At 36.0% G+C, this 16,575-nt stretch overlaps 4 protein-coding genes across 6 annotated transcripts in view; all 4 read right to left on the bottom strand.

The window, feature by feature from the left end:
• LOC105224827 (cuticle protein 16.5) overlaps positions 1–119 on the bottom strand; it is a 140,058-nt gene extending 139,939 nt beyond the window's left edge. Inside the window, exon 1 of the mRNA XM_049457956.1 lies at positions 113–119. The gene's annotated coding sequence lies outside the window, so the exon portion shown is untranslated. The remainder of the gene's footprint in view (positions 1–112) is intronic.
• LOC125778759 (cuticle protein LPCP-23-like) overlaps positions 1–16,575 on the bottom strand; it is a 201,979-nt gene that overhangs the window by 151,741 nt on the left and 33,663 nt on the right. Inside the window, exon 1 of one of the 2 annotated variants that reach the window (XM_049457941.1) lies at positions 113–119. The exons of the other annotated variant lie outside the window; for it this stretch is intronic. The gene's annotated coding sequence lies outside the window, so the exon portion shown is untranslated. Of the gene's footprint in view, positions 1–112; positions 120–16,575 lie in introns of those variants that run through there. 2 annotated transcript variants of the gene reach the window in all.
• The window catches only part of LOC105224814 (gamma-glutamyl hydrolase A), a 16,394-nt gene continuing 1,734 nt past the window's right edge, over positions 1,916–16,575 (bottom strand). The window contains exons 1-6 of one of the 2 annotated variants that reach the window (XM_049457918.1): positions 15,021–15,271; positions 12,364–13,136; positions 5,958–6,008; positions 5,506–5,842; positions 3,659–3,756; positions 1,916–2,644 (exon numbers count right to left, since the gene is read on the bottom strand). In XM_049457918.1, the coding sequence (XP_049313875.1) occupies positions 2,272–2,644; positions 3,659–3,756; positions 5,506–5,842; positions 5,958–6,008; positions 12,364–12,692 (1,188 nt within the window). In that variant the 5' untranslated portion in view covers positions 12,693–13,136; positions 15,021–15,271 and the 3' untranslated portion in view covers positions 1,916–2,271. Of the gene's footprint in view, positions 2,645–3,658; positions 3,757–5,505; positions 5,843–5,957; positions 6,009–12,363; positions 13,137–15,020; positions 15,272–16,575 lie in introns of those variants that run through there. The other variant, XM_049457919.1, reaches the window with a different exon arrangement.
• On the bottom strand, positions 15,523–16,570 carry LOC125778713 (iron-sulfur cluster co-chaperone protein HscB; the record flags this gene model as incomplete). The annotated part of the gene is made up of 3 exons (XM_049457808.1): positions 15,523–16,043; positions 16,108–16,220; positions 16,283–16,570. Coding segments are annotated over 3 exons (789 nt in total), but the record flags the coding sequence as incomplete, so codon positions are not given.

Genomic DNA, 16,575 nt, shown 5'->3' with positions numbered 1-16,575 from the left:
TTGTTTTTCTCATGAATTTTCTGTTTACATTTTGATAATTTTGTCTGATGTACCAACTATTCGGTTTCACTTATCACTTAAAAACGCATTTTCATTGGTTGAAGTCATTGAAATTTTTGTTTTTGAATCAGAAAACAAAACAATACAATTACTTTTAATAAATTTTTGTTTTTAGGCTATTGACACAACCTTATATAATTTAGTCATGGCTTAGACTTGATTTAAAGAGCATCTCGCAGCCAAGGAGATAATAAATATTGTTTAGCTCGAAAAGATATAAAAAATATATACTAAATTCTTCAACAAAAAAATAAAATATATACAAGCATTTTTTAAGGGTATTTTTCAGCACAAGATTGAAACATTAGTTCTGTCTGTCTTTTTGAAAATATAATATATACAACTATAACTTGTTCCTTACTCTAGTACCTCACAGCTAACATCAATGTAGTTCAGGTGCACCGCTTTTTAACTAAAAGGTTGATTAAGGCTTTTATGGCCATATTAAATTTACAAGGACCTACTAAATAAAGTTTGGAAAGTGATTTTCATGAATGGTATAGTGTTCAATAAAAGTGTTTATATATCGCTCTCATAACCGGACACATTTCATGCACACAACTTGTTTAATAATATTTTCATGCAAACCAAATTCCTATAAGCGGACAATTCAATGACCGAAAATGGACATTATTTTGCTATTTTGTTTTATCTCTTTGATTGACTGAAAACGGGTTCCACGGAGCAGCAATTTCAGTTTGAGGAACAAGAAAAAATCATCCATGAATTGTTCTTCCACAATTCCGGCCATTTTCGACGAATGTCGCCTCAATACGGCCAAATAGAACTTCTTATCGTTACCGTTCATCCCTCCGTAACGAATTCATGATGCCCCAAACCACGATTATCGAAAAAAACAATGAGCATCACCTTGGCTTTGACGTGGTTTTTCGGTTTCGGTTCGTATTTTCCCTCCTTTCTGCTGATTGTTGACTTGCTTGCATATCAAACTCATAAACCTATGTCTCATTGGCAATTATAATGCTCGCCATGAAATTGAGATCGGAATTCGCACGATCAAGCAGGTCCGAAGAGACCTGTTTAGGGTACTTTTTTTTTGAAAAAATGCAGCTTTATCGAAATGACTCAAGCAAGAACGCGTTTTATACTTAAAATATCCACCAAAATCATTCGAACGGACTCGCGAGAGATACCGAGCACTCTTGCCATCTCTCTAACACTTGCCTGACGACCACCACATTCTTCGCTTTTTTAATATTTTCATCAGATGAAGAGGTGGAAGGTCGTGCAAAATGAGGCATGTTTTCAATGATCTTTCGATCGTTTTTTAAGGCTTTTTACCACTTGTAGATTTATGTTTTTGATAAAACTGAATCACCGTAAGCCTGTTCCAACATCGGCAACGATTCCACACACGAAATTTGGTTAAAAATGCAAAATTTGAAACAAATGCTTTTTCGACATTTTAATCATTGGAAAAATCGCAATGACAGATCGCGCTCATATTTGGCATATTGAAAACAGTCCGACCAACTTAGCAAAATACATTTTTTTTTATTTACCCGGCGAATTTAATTACCATTTCCGGGTGCTTTTTTGTCATAATTTATAATATCTCGTCAACTTTAATTATAACACTTACGGTTAAACAATAATGTTTGATTATTTTGTTTGCTACACAGTTTTATTTTTTTATTTATCTATTAAAATTTTTATTATTTTATTTTTTGTACTGACAATGGTATTAATTTTTTGCCACTGAACATATAAATCTCAGAAGCATCGTTTACAAAAATTGCTGTTAGGGTAAAGTTATTTTTGTAGAGCGTTTGAAGGGACTATTCTGCTTAGCAATAAAAATTGTGTATTATTCCATTAAATTTATAAAATTATATTTTTTTGTGTATATTTGTGTTTATGTAATTTACTAGCTAAAGCAGTAGACACCTCTTAGTAAGAATCTTTTATGTTACGCTTACTTTTAGATGTGAAAAATTAAATAATAAAATATTATTAAATTATCCCAGCAGTGAATTTTCGTCCTCTAATGCCTCTTTGCTTTTAATTGATTTGCGCGTGTGATTTACACACACACATGAAGCTGCTTTTATTTGAAAATCTATGTAGGAACTTTAGGGAGCAGTTGATAGCAGTAATAATAAATCTATAAAGCTATAAAGCGAGTGAGTAGCATCACGCATGTCGCCCCTCATGGCCGAATAGCCTAAACGCGCGATAGATGTTATGACGTCATACACGCCTCCAAGCGCCTAAAATAAAAAGCGTAATTAGCGCCAGCAAACAATGCGTTAGTATGGCGCCGGCAGTAGAGGCTGTGCCGGCACTGCGTGTTGAGGTGGTAACGCGTGCTTCGAACAAATACTGTTGTACGAAAGCGGAACCCAGAGCGCCCGTATACTCCGGTTGGTAATTATAGATGAGTTCATTGATTTCCTCGGTGCGATTTGCGAAGTTGTTGCGATTCTTGCGCGCCTCATTCACAAAGAAGTCTGCGAAATATTGCGAGCCGATAACCGCTTGTGAGGTGTGCGTAATATTTCGATTCGGTATGAATTCGTAAAGTACTTTCTCGGGATGGAATTGCACGCCATAAAATGGATATCTGCAATAAATTAAATTATAAGTGTATTGCAGCAAAGTGGAAGAATAATTTACAAGGTTGTTCAAATACATGCTACTTTAAAAAAAAACAACTGTTGCACAAAAATTAGTTTGAATTTTTTACCAAAAGCAGCTGAATGTTATAACGGGTGATCCAAATTGTTTTTTCAATAGCCTCACACGTTTTCTTCAGAACACGACATCGCTTTGCCTTATGTGCTCTTGAAAAGTTCCAAGACGATCCGACGTTTTCGAGCAAAATTCTATTCAAGGACGAGGCCCATTTCTCAATGGATATGAAAACAAGCAAAATTGCCGCATTTCTGACGAACAGCAACCTGAAGAGATTTACGAGGAGCCATTTGATCCAATAAAACCAACGGTTCGGTGTCGTTTGTAGGCCGGCAGAATTTTCGGTGCATATCTATTCAAAAATGATACCGCTGGGAAGTTAACCGTCAATGGCGAACGTCATTGCGCCATGATAACCGACTATTTGATGGCCGAAAGTGAAGCTCGTGATCTCGGCGACATTTGGTTTTAACAAAATGGTGTCATTTCCCACACATCGCGTCAATCTATGATTTATTGAGAGAATACTTCGGTGAGCAGATAACTTCAGGTTTTGGACGGTCGATTGGCCACCAAGATCATGTGATATGGCGATATGTGAAGTTTAAAGTATATGCGAACAATCCCGCTTCGGTTCAGGCCTCAGGGTAAAACATAACCCGTGTCTTTCGCCAGTTACCAGTCGAAATGCTCGAATGAGTCAGCGAAATTTGGACTCTTCGAATGAACCATCTGAGACGTAGCCGCGGCCATATTTGAAAGAGATAATCTTCAAAAAAATAAATGCCAAAAAATGTACTTTCGAATGATAATAAACATTCCTCATCAAATTTGAAGTTTGTGCGTTTTTTCTTAAAAAAAAAAAGTAGAGAAACTCGAAATGGATCACCCTTTTCAACCAAAAACTTGTATTCGAACAACCGTTATACGCAATTTCACATACTTGACGTGTTCAACGGTCGATATGAATTCCGCACCATTCCAGTCGTGATTTACGCTCAGCACATTCCACGTATTATTTAGGCCGTGGTCCGCAAAAGTCTAAAAATAGAGTAAATAAAACGTTACATAATCGTATAAATTTAGCTAAGTGCCAGAAATAAATGTGCATAAAGACTTACAATTAAATTACCTTTGGTATAAAATGGCAAATGGCTTCTAAAAATATACGAAACAATTTAATTAAATCCCTAAGCTTACAGCCAATACTACGAGTATCGGCGCCATGCTTTGCCTAAATTTAAAACGTGCACAAATACAAATACAATTTTCATCTGTGCGCAAGATAGTGCTAGGTTTATATACAATCGTAATTGGAAGAGAGGTTACGCATTTAAAATGTAGGTTCATATTAAATGTGCTCCTGATAGAAGGTAAAGCGATATTTGACAGTAGTGATGGTACGAGAGGACTGCAGCGTAATCGGTTTAAGGAATTGACAATGGTGTTTAGTCCAATAGATTGCTTTAGTAATCTGTATCTCGCGTTACATAATCGAATTACTTTATACGGCGTTAGAAAGATGAGATTTTGTACTAAAAATACTTTTCAGACAAATTTTTAATTACTTGACTCAGCGTTGTTTGAACACATGTCAAAGATGGAGATCCGCAAAGAGAAAAAATGCCATATTTCCTTCGATAAAGACGAAAACTCAAGTCAGAAACAGAAATGTTAATATTCGTGGTAGAAATGAGGTGAGCCGCGTAACATTGCTTTTGATGTGAGTTTTGTGGAATTGGCAGGCAATCATCTACTGTAAGTTGATAGCCTTTGGCCAAACCTTGAACCTATATGTACTGTCAACACTTGGACCGAAGAAGTAAGGAAGCAATAACCCGGAAGCGGCCAGCTGGACAATAGAATGGGAATTGTGTTCCTTTTGGTCTAAGTCAGGCTACATATCGATAGTGACTCGAGTGACACCAAGTGATTACGATCTGTTCCTGCCCATAGCAAACCGGGTGTACACGGTTGCAAACTGATAGGTGGTTCAACTTTCCTATACACTCCTCCACTAATAAAACAACTTCTTTTCAACTTTGACTTCATAAGCTGACATCGCTTCTACTGGCGCTTGACGATTGCTGAGTATAGCGATATTACGATTTTAGACTAGTGGACTACTTTTGGTGAGATTATATGAAGTCGCTTGTCTCAGCAGAAAACCCCTAGACGATGGACCTTGCTGCAGAAAATGGTCGAAATTAGGCCTCTCTGTTGAGATTTATTCTGTCTCTTACCCGAAATCATTTCAATAACATAATGAAAATCTTTGTTATTATTATTTATTTAATACAATTTTCCAGAATTTGTATTTTCTTATCGCCTACATTTCTTTCTTAGGACATCTCTGTCTTAGAAAAATAAGTAAATTGCCATCAAATTCAAGCTCTCTTCAAATCAGTTATTTATGCAGGCCTAACATACAATTAACCGTTATTTTAATCATATTCATTTTCCAACTCATTCGCACCATCAAAACCCAGCAGTGCGTATACGTAACATATAAATTTGCAGAAATCTACAAAAAGTACTATACGATGTATATACCTATGAGTGTATGTCGAAAGTAACTTCTTCATTATAACAATTAAACGGGATTATTAGTTGAATGCGCAGTTGGCCGTTAATAAAATTATCATTATCATTTTATTAGTCACATAGTTTGGTCGATAATGACCAACAAGATTAATTATGAATTATACAAAACCCACCAACATACATGTACCCGTTATACATTTATACATACAAGTACCTACATACAAATACATAATCCAAAATACGTACCTCCTTCGTAAAGCAGAATATGTGAAAATTCGCTGTGACATTATATGTGCTAAATATCTGCACCACTTCATCGCTAGCTGGAGCAAAGAGTCTGCTCTCCTTGTAACCCTTTTCGAACTCCAATGGCAGTGCTTGTGCCGACGACGAACAATCGGTGCGCAAATCTGTGGCGTTGGCCGACAAATAGACCAGCAACTCATATCCTAAGCAAGTACCCCAAATAGGCATGTAAATGCCGCGTTTGTTCATTTTGATGGCGATGTCGTATAAGTGGTGGCCAGCGTCGGCATAGCCATGAGATTGGTTGAAGTATGTCGCACCGCCCGGCATTAATACACTGTGCAGCGTAAGTACGAAGAAAGGAGGATTTGAAAGGGAGGGATGGATACAAACATATATTAATTAACAAACATTCAAATGAAGGATCGAGGCATTTAGGCAAAATCACTTACCCATTTATTTTGGACATGATATCCTCGTAATACTCTTTTTCACGATCAATCCTGCAATAACAAAAATAGAAATTAGAATATTCAACGAAGTAAAATAATAAATAATTAAAATAAATAGAATATTAAATATATATATAATATATTTAATAGAAGGAAAGGGCAACTGATAGTGAAAGAGCCAAATATGAAAAGCGGTTACGAGGGCCTTATCAGCGTGGCTTAAGGCCTCGAAAATCAACACCATCTCTTTGTGATTTCAAAGCTGCTCTTGACAGCAAGAAAAGGAGTTGCCTTTATAAATCTATGTCTGAATTTGGCATCCCCGCAAAACTAATATGTGTAAACTGACGTTGAACAATTTCAAAAGCTCCGTCAGGATCGGAAAGAACCGCTCCGAGCCGTTCGCTACCAAACGAGGTTTCAGACTAAGTGATTCCCTATCGTGCGATTTCTACTGCTGGAGAAAATATTTCGAGCTGCAGAGCTGAAACGAGAAGACTTCTTCTATAAGAGTGTACAGCTGCTTGCGTACGCCGATGAAATTGATATCATTGGCCTCAACATCCGCGCCGTTAGTTCTGCTTTCTAAAGACTAGATAAGAAAGTGAAGCAAATGGGTATAGTAGTGAACGAAGGCAAGACGAAATATCGCCTGTCATGAAACAAACAGTCGTTACACTCGCGACTTGCGTAACTTCGAAGTTTTAGATAACTTTGTCTATCTTGGAACCAGTATCAACACCAACAACAACGTCAGCCTCGAAATCCAACACAGAATAACTCTTGCCAACAGATGCTACTTCGGACTAAATAAGCAATCGAGAAATAAAGTACTCTCTCGACGAACAAAAATCAAACTGCATAAGTCACTCGTAACTCCCGTCCTGCTATATGGTGCAGAGGCATGGACGATGACCACAACCGATGAGTCGACGTTACGAGTTTTCGAGAGAAAGGTTCTGCGAAAGAAGAGGATGAGCTGTATGAGATATACATAGTTCAGCGGCTCCGCTGCCTAAGTCATGTCGTCTGAATGGACTAAAACACTTCAGCTCCGAGAGTATTCGACGCAGTGCCCGTCCGGAGATGCAGAGAAAGAGGAAAACCTACACTCCGTTGGAAAGACCAGGGGAAGAAGGACTTGGGATCTCCAATTTGCGCCAAACAGTGAAAAGAAGGAACGACTGGTGAGTTGTAAACTCAGCTATAACTGCGTAAGCGGTATCTACGCCAATAAAGAAGAAACTTACGGAAACAAAAATGAGTTGGTTCAATGTTGCAATTCGCATTCGGCATTTATTCTGTGTAGAATACTCTAAACAGATGCCATGTGCTCATGCATTTCTTATTCTCTTTGCATGTTCTCTTAATATTAATCGAAAGAGGAATAACCGCTAAGTAATTTATGTAAATATAATAAATTAGCGCAGTGCTTCTGTTTTGTGGTCTTGAAAAATGCAAATAACTAATGAGTTTCGAAGTGTGTGCATTAGCTTTTTGCATACATATGCATTTATATATTTATATATGTATGTACATATATACATATACATGAGTATGCAAGTCGCAAGCAATCTGCGTTCAATCGAAGAAATTAAAAATCAATTAGAAGCAGAATTTATGTGTTTGATTTTTTTCGATTCAAAAACAAAAGCTGTTTTGCGTGTGAAAACATGTGTGCGTAAGTGTGAACATCAACAAAAAATTAAATAAATAGAATGCTTCATACCGTTTTTATTTGTTTTGGTCTAAAAATAATAATTATACTTCCACTTTTGGCATATCAAAAAGCAATTTGTTTAATTCGCACCCAATTAGTTTAATAACCGCATTGCTGCGGATAAATATCTGCGCAGAAGCCTTTCCAAACATTCGCTAAGCTACAGCATTGCAGACACACACCGGAATTTTTTATACTTTTGATTTGTGAAGTCATATTTTATAAACAAAATTACTTGCACGTACTCACTATAAAAACATTGAGCAACTCAAAGTGTGAACCCTAGCTGCCGACACAGGTTCCGCCATATTGTTCATAGTTTCGCAATTGCCGCCAGACCAAAGTTCAAAGCGGTTGTCCTTGAATTGCCTGCCAGCTGCTGGTATCCCACATGCACACCAGGCAAGCAGAAAAGTTCATATATACTAATTTTAGAAAAAAATCATTAGCTTCTTTCCAGCAAATATGTGTTAAGACATACGAGTAAGATACACGCCTAATGTTTAATTAAGAAAATCATTTTTTTTTTTAATTTTTCGATCTCTCAAATAGTGTTTGAGTTACAGCCTTCTAATGTGTAGACATTCAGTTCAATCAGCTCCATCATTTTATCTTTAAACACGATTTTCACAACACATTTATGCATATTTTTCAAATTTGCTTGAGTGATTAGTCGAAAGCGAGTCGGTGGACATCCTCGATGCTGGGACCATCAAGTTTTGGCATTTAGATTAGTTTCTAAAGCAAGTATTGGTGATGAGAGCAGGCGGTGTCTAGCTGAGACAGAGGTACATGTACATTCTCCTCTAATAAACTACCTGATTGTAGATATAAAACGCTGGGGTTAGCGGTTCGCTCAAAACAAAACTCAGCATGGAAGTCGAAAAGGAAGAAAATCAGGCTGGCATATCAGCCCAAACGTTAGTAAGAGAAGTGGAAGTTTTCTTATCTATCACATCTCTGCTGCGAAGGAAACTTTGCTAGACTTTGATTGAAAGCAAAAACGACCTATTAAGCGATGGTGAAAGTACACGAAAAGCTTTCCAAATCGAAGTAGAAATTGCAAATAAGTAAATGGCAGCTCTCACACATCGCCTGATACAACTACATTTTTGAGCACACAAAACTTCGATTTGATGCAATAATATTTTCCTGACTTAGCACCGAATGAAAAATCGAAAACGTTAGGGCTGAAACTACAAGATGCACACTTCGCAAGATTGGCTTAATGGGTCCAAGATCCTAAAATATTCCCTGCTATGGGTAAAGAAAGTGATTCCAAAGCTTTAAGGCGTGTGGAAGTTTGGAAGATTGAAAGTCACCAACTTCAATAAGGAGGCTGGTAGTCAAAACAAGATTGTCTGTGTTTTCTTAAAATGAAATGTATCACTGGGGCGCTTCGATCAACGTCAAATCAGCCACTAAACGTCATTTTATATTTACAGTTCACATACTTCTCCAATAAGCAACTGGCAGCGACTCGATTGTATAAAGGCAGTATAATATACTTCGCAAATTCTCGCTTCAACCCAATTCCTAGATCTTCGTAATTCTTTGGAAAAGATTTTAAATTCGACGCCCAATATTACCCTCCACTACAGAGAAGTGTGAGGAGGAGTGAGGTAGACGATGACACGATCTATGGATCTCAACAAGATAAACCATGTATAATAGGCAGAGATGCCAGTAGTCTACGAACGCCATATAACAACTATTGTAGAAGATGTCAGTAGATGGAAGAGAAAGAGAGTTTTAAATATCTTCTATACAAATGTAAGGCTTTATATGGGAAAATAATAAAATAAACTCGGTGATTTCTCAACGACGTCTCGGAGGCTGAAGACATTTCGTAGTGATGAACTTCGTCAGAAACAGGGGATGGTTCAGAGAGGAGCCAATAACGTGTGGGGACATTAATCCCGGTGGTATCACATTGAGCCCCCTAAAGACCTGGGTGCGTCGTTAGACGCACTCTACCTATTTAATACCTAACTATTGAAAAAAGCCAGCAGATTGGGAATAACATACAACGATTACTGTACAAGCTGACAGGAGATAGAAGAAAGACTATAGAGCATCTTCTATGCGGATGCAAGGTTTTGTATAGGCAAAAAAAAACACAACTAATGCTTTCGGCTTTCTTGATGGTGTTAAGCAAGACCGGTTGTTCAGAGAGAACATGGCAGGGTGAGGGGATTTTAGTTTCAGCAGACTAAGTATGGGCCATCTAACAACCTAGGAGCCTCGTTGGATGGACACCTGCCTTCCTTCCTATCAGTTCTAAAACAATTGATACAAAAGTTTATTTTTTAAATGGAAGGTGTGCTATAGCAATTCAAAACTCTTCAAGCACTTGAATAATACTACATATGTCCCCCATTATGGACAATCCTTATACCCGAAAACCTCCCATTACCGGACAAACAGCGTTTTTACTAACATCTTCATACAAAACTAATTCCTATAACCGGACATAAGAATATTCCAATGATCGGACGCGGACACTGTTTTAATAATATTTCGTTCGCGGTGGCTGAACAGAAACTAATGGAATAATTGTGATTCATTCACTCCGGCCTGACATTAGCTCGGATATATTAGTTCAGTAGAAATATGTATAGTTTTGAGTTGCAACTTCTGAATCTAAGAATATGTACATTTAAACACACGTATATTCCAGACCCCCGTGTGTTGATAGCTCCCATAGCCGGACAAAATCTTTGCGATGGTCCGGTTATGAGGAATTTCAATGCAATAGTCACTATTGATGACATCCCGTGCGTATTTCATAAGATTGTTAATGAACTATTGCATCCTTATACGCTTTTGTTGTAGTCTACTTGAGTATGATTGTCAATTGGATTCCTAGTCTATATCAAATTCCGGGCTTAAAATGATTGAACAGCTCATAATCATCAATTCATACGTGTTTTTGATCGATTGGTTAGATTCACTCCTTTGAGCATGTTCTCGAACACACTTCAGATTAATTTCAAAGGTAGATTCAATCATCTTAGACCATTAACTTACCTTAATATACACAAAGTAACATTTCCGACTTTACGGCTCCATACAGTTTATACCGCTTTTACTCTAGTCAGAGTATAAAATGTACGGCTACACACAAGCTTACTAGTTCTAAGATTAGCTATTAAATCAGCATTTTCATATCCGTTCAATAAAACGATAAAAAAAAAATCTTACTGGCTAGCTTGTATGAATATATCAGCACTAGGTCATTGACTTAGAGACGTTGCTAGTAATTAGCTTACATACAACTCAAGCAACTATAATCAAGTAATTATACATGATTGTGTTCAAAAGGCTTCCCCGAACATAATTGATTTTTGTTTTCATTTTATTGCAAAATATGGTAATTATTAAGTCTCATGTTTACTTGACAATAAATATGATTTAATAAAAATCATGACCAGAGAAAAACAATGAAACTCTGTTTCTAATGCAAAACAGTTTGCAATTCAAATACATACATACATATGTACATATCAACCTTACTTCTCTTGTTATTAAAAACAGTAATATTATACCAGGAACTAAATTATTATTGTCATTCATAAAAAACACAACTAAGTTGTGATTAATCAAAATAATATGGTTGTGATGAATTATATCACCTTTATATTTATAGCTTTATAATCTTGTTGGATTAACTTGTAAAACCGATAAAATAACAACTAAAACAAGTAAGGAAGGGCTAAATTTGCGTGCAACGGAACATTTTATACTCTTGCAACTTGCAGGAATCAAAGCTAGGGTAATACCTAAAGGTGTAGAACGTCTAACAGATAATCGGAATCTAAGCAATTTTAGAGATACATACATACTCTAAATAACTCATACACTGACCGACATACATACATATACGACATACGGTTTGTTAGAAAAACAAAAATCATTATATGTATTTAGTATATGAAAGTTGGGGACCCGGTATAGACCCGATTTTATCTATTCTTCCCAATACCACATACTATTAACATTCCACATACTAAAAAACCTATCATTTAGAGTAAAGCCAGCCATATATTCGAAAATTCTGATATTAGGTATATAGGGGCAGGTCAAGTTTTCGCTCACTTTTAGCTATTTTAGGCATTGCTATGAGTAAAACAAGCTGTCTAATTTGCATTGATATAACTCAAATATTGGCCGATATATGCGGTCGAAGTCACCCGGAAATCCGATTATCTTTATATTATGGAAAATAAATCGTTTTCTGCTCGAAACCCTTGCTTATCACGACATTTTTGAAGGTTTGATTACACCCGAACTTTGCTCGTCCTTACTTGTTTAAGTTTTTGTTAATGTATTCGTTAATTATTAATACATACATACATTGTGTGGTCAAAACAAGGGGAATCAAGTATATCTCAAGCAAATAGCGACGTAAAAACCGTTCTTCCAATAGTACCACTCTCTTATAAAGGGTATTAACATATGTGCATATGTATGTATGTATGTATATTCACTCGCAAATATGCACTCGCTCACTTATTGCACTGTTATCAGAAGCGTAAACATCAACAGGGAAATATAAATAACTACACGCGCACATACGGTTGTCAACAGCACCGTTACAGTATGGTAAATCACTCAACTATCATTTGAATTATCATTATCAGCTGTTTTTAAATAATAGTAAATTATTAGCGCTTATCTACTCACCAAATCGGCACCACACGTCCGCCGGCGCCCTCAATAAATTTCACATACGAAGCGGCAATGTAACTGTTGTACTCCTTATCGGGATAATGGCGGCGCACGAAATTCGACACTTCCTGCGTCAGGATACCGATAATGGGACGGGTATTCTCCGCATTGACATTCACCGTTACATCATCGTTAATATCGAAGTACCTGCCGGCAAATTGACGACCGCCGCTACGTGCCGCGGATAAATTACTCACAGATAAAATCGATAGGGCAGCCAAAACTGTTGTCGCAGTGACGCTGGTCGACGAAATGGCGTCGCTAAAGATCGCACTTAAACGCATTGCTGGGCTCACAAGGGCGTCAAACGGTAAATGATGAATGTGTCGCAGCTTTGCGTGTGTGTATGTATGTACTTATGTATGCGCGTGAAATTTTCAGTTTTTAATCACGTTTCTGCACTTGCGAAAACGGCTTCTGCGGGAGCGCACCTCCAACGCTCGACTGTGACAGTGAGTAGCGGATTTTTGAATATTTACAGGTAAGCAGCTTGGAGTAGCGCGCTACATACATGTGTATAAGTATATGAATATATGCGATGTGTGTGTGTAGGTTCGTATGGCGGTGCAGCGACGGAGCGGCTGCGCTAAGCACTTGAATTCATAAACACTTCCAGCGCGCTGTGCCATACATGCCAATCAAGTTTTAATTTTTAATTGGACGCAATGTTTTGATTAACGAATTTTGCGCGCTGTCTAATGCATGTGGATGTGTGGGTGTGCGTGTGACTGTATGCGTGTGTGGGCAAACGAAGAAGAGCAAAAAATATTAAACTGATATAAACAATCAGAATCAAAATCAAATCAGGGAAATTATATCGATGGTGTTGAATGAAGTGTTTGTCTTGTGCGCAAATATTTACATATACATGTATGTATGTATGTTTTTAAATAGCAGATCGCAGGTATGGAGCGAAATATAAAACATAAATTACAGTTATAATAAACATATTACTGCTTGTTTATTTGCTATCAGAAAAATTCACGCCGCTTAAGGCTTTCTTAGATATACATACATACATACATACATACATAAGTATATATTACCTTTGTAAAGAAATTACAAGTATGTTATTGCATATGTACATATGTATGTATGTATGTATGTACATAAACTCACCAATTTATGTTGAAATTTTATTATGTAACAAGAATGACAAAAATTATTTGTAATATTTTCGTTGTTATTTTTTGAAAAATAATTTCACAATTTCAGCTAATACAAAAAAAATTCAAATAACTAAATTACTACATCAGATAATACAAAAGTTGATAGTATATTTAATAAAACAAACTTCGCGCAACCAACTGCATTATATACTAAAGAACCTGTTATTAAATTATGCTTAGTTCACCGTGCCGGCAAACGGGGAAATACATGTACTGAAACGCTTTTTACAAAGTTTTATTTTAATAGCAAGAACTAAAGGTAATTTTGAAAGGAAAGTATATCATTTGTATATTGAGGAGCCTGTTTAATTTGCTGAATATCCGGTTGAATTGCTCTTTCTACTCGTCGTATTGCCCGCGTAGCTGCTATAAGTTTCAATATGACTCTGAACGGCTATGTACATACATATATATGTACACAGAAAGTATAATTTAACCAGAGACGATCTCTATTACATTTTTCTCGGAATTATAAAAATAATTCATAAACGATTTTTTAACAATTTTGTTTTTTTTTAGAACGTTAAAATGCTTTCAAAAAATTATACAAAACTTAAACTACTTCTGCTAAGGAAAATCTTCTAAATATATCAGCAGTTCGTGAGCCACTCAAAAACTTGTCAAAGAAATTTGATAAAGCATTTAAAAAAATCAAAACTGTACATTTATCGAAAATATTTCAAGTATCTGTCACGTGATTTAAATGTTCGTACATAGTAAATCTAACTTCACTTGCAAAGTAAAATACGATTGATTTACAAACCTACATATGTATGTGCTCTTGGAGACAAGTGTAGTTTCATATAAACTTAAATATTTTTGAACGAGATATATGAACGCCAAATGCAACGAATCTTATCTAATGAACGCACATCAGTACGTGACAATCTAATAAAATATGTAATAAAGATTAATGCATAATTGTTAAGACTAATTAAGTAAATGATATGAATACATATATCACTTGAAATTTATATACACAATTTTGCTGCTTAAAAATCTCCGACAATCACAGCTTAACCATTGTAACAAGCTAGAACGAACCGAAGTAAAATTTGTTATATACATATGTACTTCTCATCTACGATGTTTCCTTCTGGGTGCTAGAAACTTCGTGGCAAACTTGCTATACCCTTTTCAGCGTATTCACCGCTACAAAAACAGCCATGCTATACTTATTCTTCACAGATAAAAAGTCGTGTTGCATTTCCTATACTAAATTCACATTTATTAACTGACAGGAAGCACATCAAAAGCTTAAAATGGCGGAAACAGCAAATCCAAATTATCCAACACGCTCTAAATGCATAAGTTCATACAAACACACATACATATCTATACAGTCACATTAGTATATCATACAATTTTTAATATTTGCCACTAACAAAGTACGTTTATACACTCAATGACATTATTAATATAGTAATTAGTTTAATAAAATACCGTTTTTTATAAATATGCGAAGATTGGATTTTCACAAACTGGCAACTCTAGTCAGGTTATCATAACCTTGTATTGAATTTTTAAGTTATAAAATACAATACACTTTTGTGAGATCAGTAAGAATATTTCTTATACTCCTAATTGGTACGCGTAGCGTTCGTAGTACGCTCCGAAATTAAGCACAAAGTATTTTTACACATAGGCATTTATTTTCCCGGAGTACGAAACACTTTTAAGCGATATAAAATAAGTCTCGTCAGTATCTGTGTTGTGCTGCTAAACTGATTTAAACAGCTGATGGCCGCCTATAATTGTTTTTTTTTTCTCTGTTTCTTTACGTTTTCTTTCTCTACAGCTTATATGTTTACCTTGTGCACATGTACTTATACCCAACGACAGCACAATAACACGATTATTAAAAGCAGATTTGTTGATAACAATAAATGACGGCATATTAAATTAACACAACTTCAGAGATAAGACAATAAATTCCAACTCAGCAAAAAAAAGCATATATTAAAAACACGTTAATTTTAATTATATATAATATTTATGTATTAGTTACCAATTAATCATCCAAACAGCTAATAGGATTATTTCAAAGTACACTGTTAGATTGGTGATCTACTGAAAGCTCAACCACCCATCATTTTTTGTAGTTTATTCTTGATACTCTTCTGCACACTTTGTAAATACTTCATTTTGACTAGTAAAGACTTTGCCTCAGACAACGCTTTTGACTCAAAGCTGATGCTTAACTCCTTTACAGCTATGTTTAGTTGTTGCACAATGTCTTCATTTAGGCGCTGCAAATCTTCACTGGACTTTGCGTCAGCCACTTCCTCGTTGAGTTCCATCATTTCCATAAGAAATTCCTTATTCAAAGCGCTATTATCCTGCGGCATTTGCTCTCCTTGCAACTTTAATAAATACTGACCACGCTCTATTGGAGCAGACAGTGTTTTGTAGGCTCTATTTATGAGGGCACTCCAGTTAGCAGAGTTATTCTGCTCCCGATCTGTTCTATAGCAAACAAAACAAACAATAATGTACATCAGATTACCGAAATTATAGTAAATATACACACTTGTTGCTGAATTTGTCCGGATGTACCAATGTTTGTAGTTGCCTGAATCTTCGTGTTAGCTCTTGCGGTTCCAACGAAAACTTATTTGATAAATTAAGTAAATGAAAGTAGTTCTGAAAAATTACAATTATAAAATTATTCGTTGAATATCATTATAAAACGGATTTTGTATTACAATTTCCATATCTACATCTTGTAAGAAGCCACAGGACAAGCACAACATATGATTTTTACGTCCTTTTTCTTTACAATTCCAACATGCGCTTTCAGTCATGGAGCTGGTTGTTGGCGCATATTTACGTACTTGCTGTGACGCAATATTCTTTGAAGAGGTCCTTAATGTGCTAGATTTTGCGGATCTAATAATAGCTTCCTTCTGCTCTTCTGTAGACTTAGGAACAACACAAAAGTTAGCTAAGCTAGGTAACCGCGTGCAATTCACATTGTTGTTCAACTCCAAACGAATAG

Source organism: Bactrocera dorsalis, chromosome 5 (assembly GCF_023373825.1).
Source record: "Bactrocera dorsalis isolate Fly_Bdor chromosome 5, ASM2337382v1, whole genome shotgun sequence".
NCBI lineage: Eukaryota > Metazoa > Arthropoda > Insecta > Diptera > Tephritidae > Bactrocera > Bactrocera dorsalis.
This window is presented reverse-complemented; position numbering and strand designations above follow the sequence as displayed.